We start from the raw sequence: 1,492 nt of genomic DNA, 5'->3' as shown, positions 1-1,492 counted from the left end.
TGTTTGGGGAGATTTACTACCTTGACCTGAGGAATGTGAATGCTGTAAAATTATTTACCAGTGATTATTTCTTGCAGGCAGGTGATACCTGTCTACATGTGGCGGCCCGCTACAATCATCTGGCTGTGATTCGTATCTTGCTGGGAGCATATTGCTCTGTGTCAGAGAAGAATTTGGTGAGTTGTGGACTGACTGGGGCATTTTTCTGGTAAAAGCTACTTGATGAAAAATTAATTGGAACTTTTTTCCTGTAATGTGAAAAAAATCACGTTTGAATTATAGAACTGTTTTTTTAGTAGCTCTTTCTATCCACTATAATCAAGTGCTTGTTTTTCTGATAGTTGGAGTTCTCTTTGTAATATCATAGGGTCTTTACTATATAATAAAAAGTGCCTTGACTTTATAGTTGGTGCTGTATACATGCACTCAACAGAAAGAACAAGTTTATTCCTGTATTTGACATAAAGTGTGTTAATATTTTTATTCTAAGCCCCACTTATTGCAGACACGCAAACCTAGGAATACAACCTGACCAGTCAGGCATTATTTGGTTCCTAAGTGCTGATGATTACTTTTAATACAGTTTCTTATTAACCTAGTGAAGTTTTTCATGACAAACTTAAATCATTTATGAATGCACTACAAGTGACTATTTTGGCTGGCGTCAGAGGGCCTCGGACTCCGGTGATGTGGAAACCTCGGACGCAGGTTCTGGTTGCTTGAGACCAACAAGTACTGATTTTTGGGGGTTGAATTCTGCTGATGCAGGACTCGCTGATTCAGGCTCAAATTCAGGTGCTGGTGGGGGCTGCCTGGCAGCCTTGGGTTCTGATGCGGGCTCAGATAATGGGTGTCCTTCAGGCTCTAGTGCCGCAAGCTGTGTGCCCTGTGCAACCCCAGCATCAGGAATACAGGCAAGAGGTCACAGCACTGCCGTCTGGTCCTGGTTTGCCTGAGCCAAAGGTGCTCCACTGGCCGGTCCTGAACCCTAACTCGAACCCTCCGGTGCAGAGCATGATTTGCAATGTGAATGAAGCTCTTGCAGTGGTTCTATAAGGACCAAATGGCTCATAACATCAAGCTAGACACCCCATACACCCGAAGCACCTCCCATAGAATACTCCCACAAAACACATGTAGACTGGTTGAGCAAACTCCCACCCACCCTGAAATATCCTTAAGAGGCTAGGTCCAGTGTTCCGCAGCCCGGACGAAAACCGCATTGTTCCTCCTGTATCTGAGGTTCAACTAACAGATGGACTCTCCTTTCCACCACCCTGGCATTGTTAGGTGTGGCTGTGTGCAGGCAGGAATAGGACCCAAGGTGCAGACTCCGGAGACAGATGTAAACTCAAAAAGGCTTTAATTTGGTACTCAAAAATATAACATAACTGAAAAAACTCAAAACAAACTTAATGACATGGAGGAATGACAGAACACACAGCTAGGAAAACGGTAGATCGCGACACGGACACAGAGAAACACAAGGCTT

At 44.2% G+C, this 1,492-nt stretch overlaps 1 protein-coding gene across 4 annotated transcripts in view; it reads left to right on the top strand.

Moving 5' to 3' along the window:
* Nucleotides 1–1,492, top strand: part of ankrd6b (ankyrin repeat domain 6b) — a 68,335-nt gene that overhangs the window by 46,587 nt on the left and 20,256 nt on the right. For all 4 annotated transcript variants that reach the window (XM_005747772.2, XM_005747771.2, XM_005747770.2 and 1 more), the window contains exon 7: nucleotides 78–176. In XM_005747772.2, coding sequence (XP_005747829.1) covers nucleotides 78–176 — 99 coding nt within the window. The remainder of the gene's footprint in view (nucleotides 1–77; nucleotides 177–1,492) is intronic.

This window comes from Pundamilia nyererei, unplaced genomic scaffold (genome assembly GCF_000239375.1).
Source record: "Pundamilia nyererei isolate P.nyererei 1_Seehausen unplaced genomic scaffold, PunNye1.0 scaffold00204, whole genome shotgun sequence".
Taxonomy (NCBI): Eukaryota; Metazoa; Chordata; class Actinopteri; order Cichliformes; family Cichlidae; genus Pundamilia; species Pundamilia nyererei.
The sequence above is the reverse complement of the archived record's forward strand: the minus strand, read 5'-3'. Positions and strand labels throughout refer to the sequence as shown.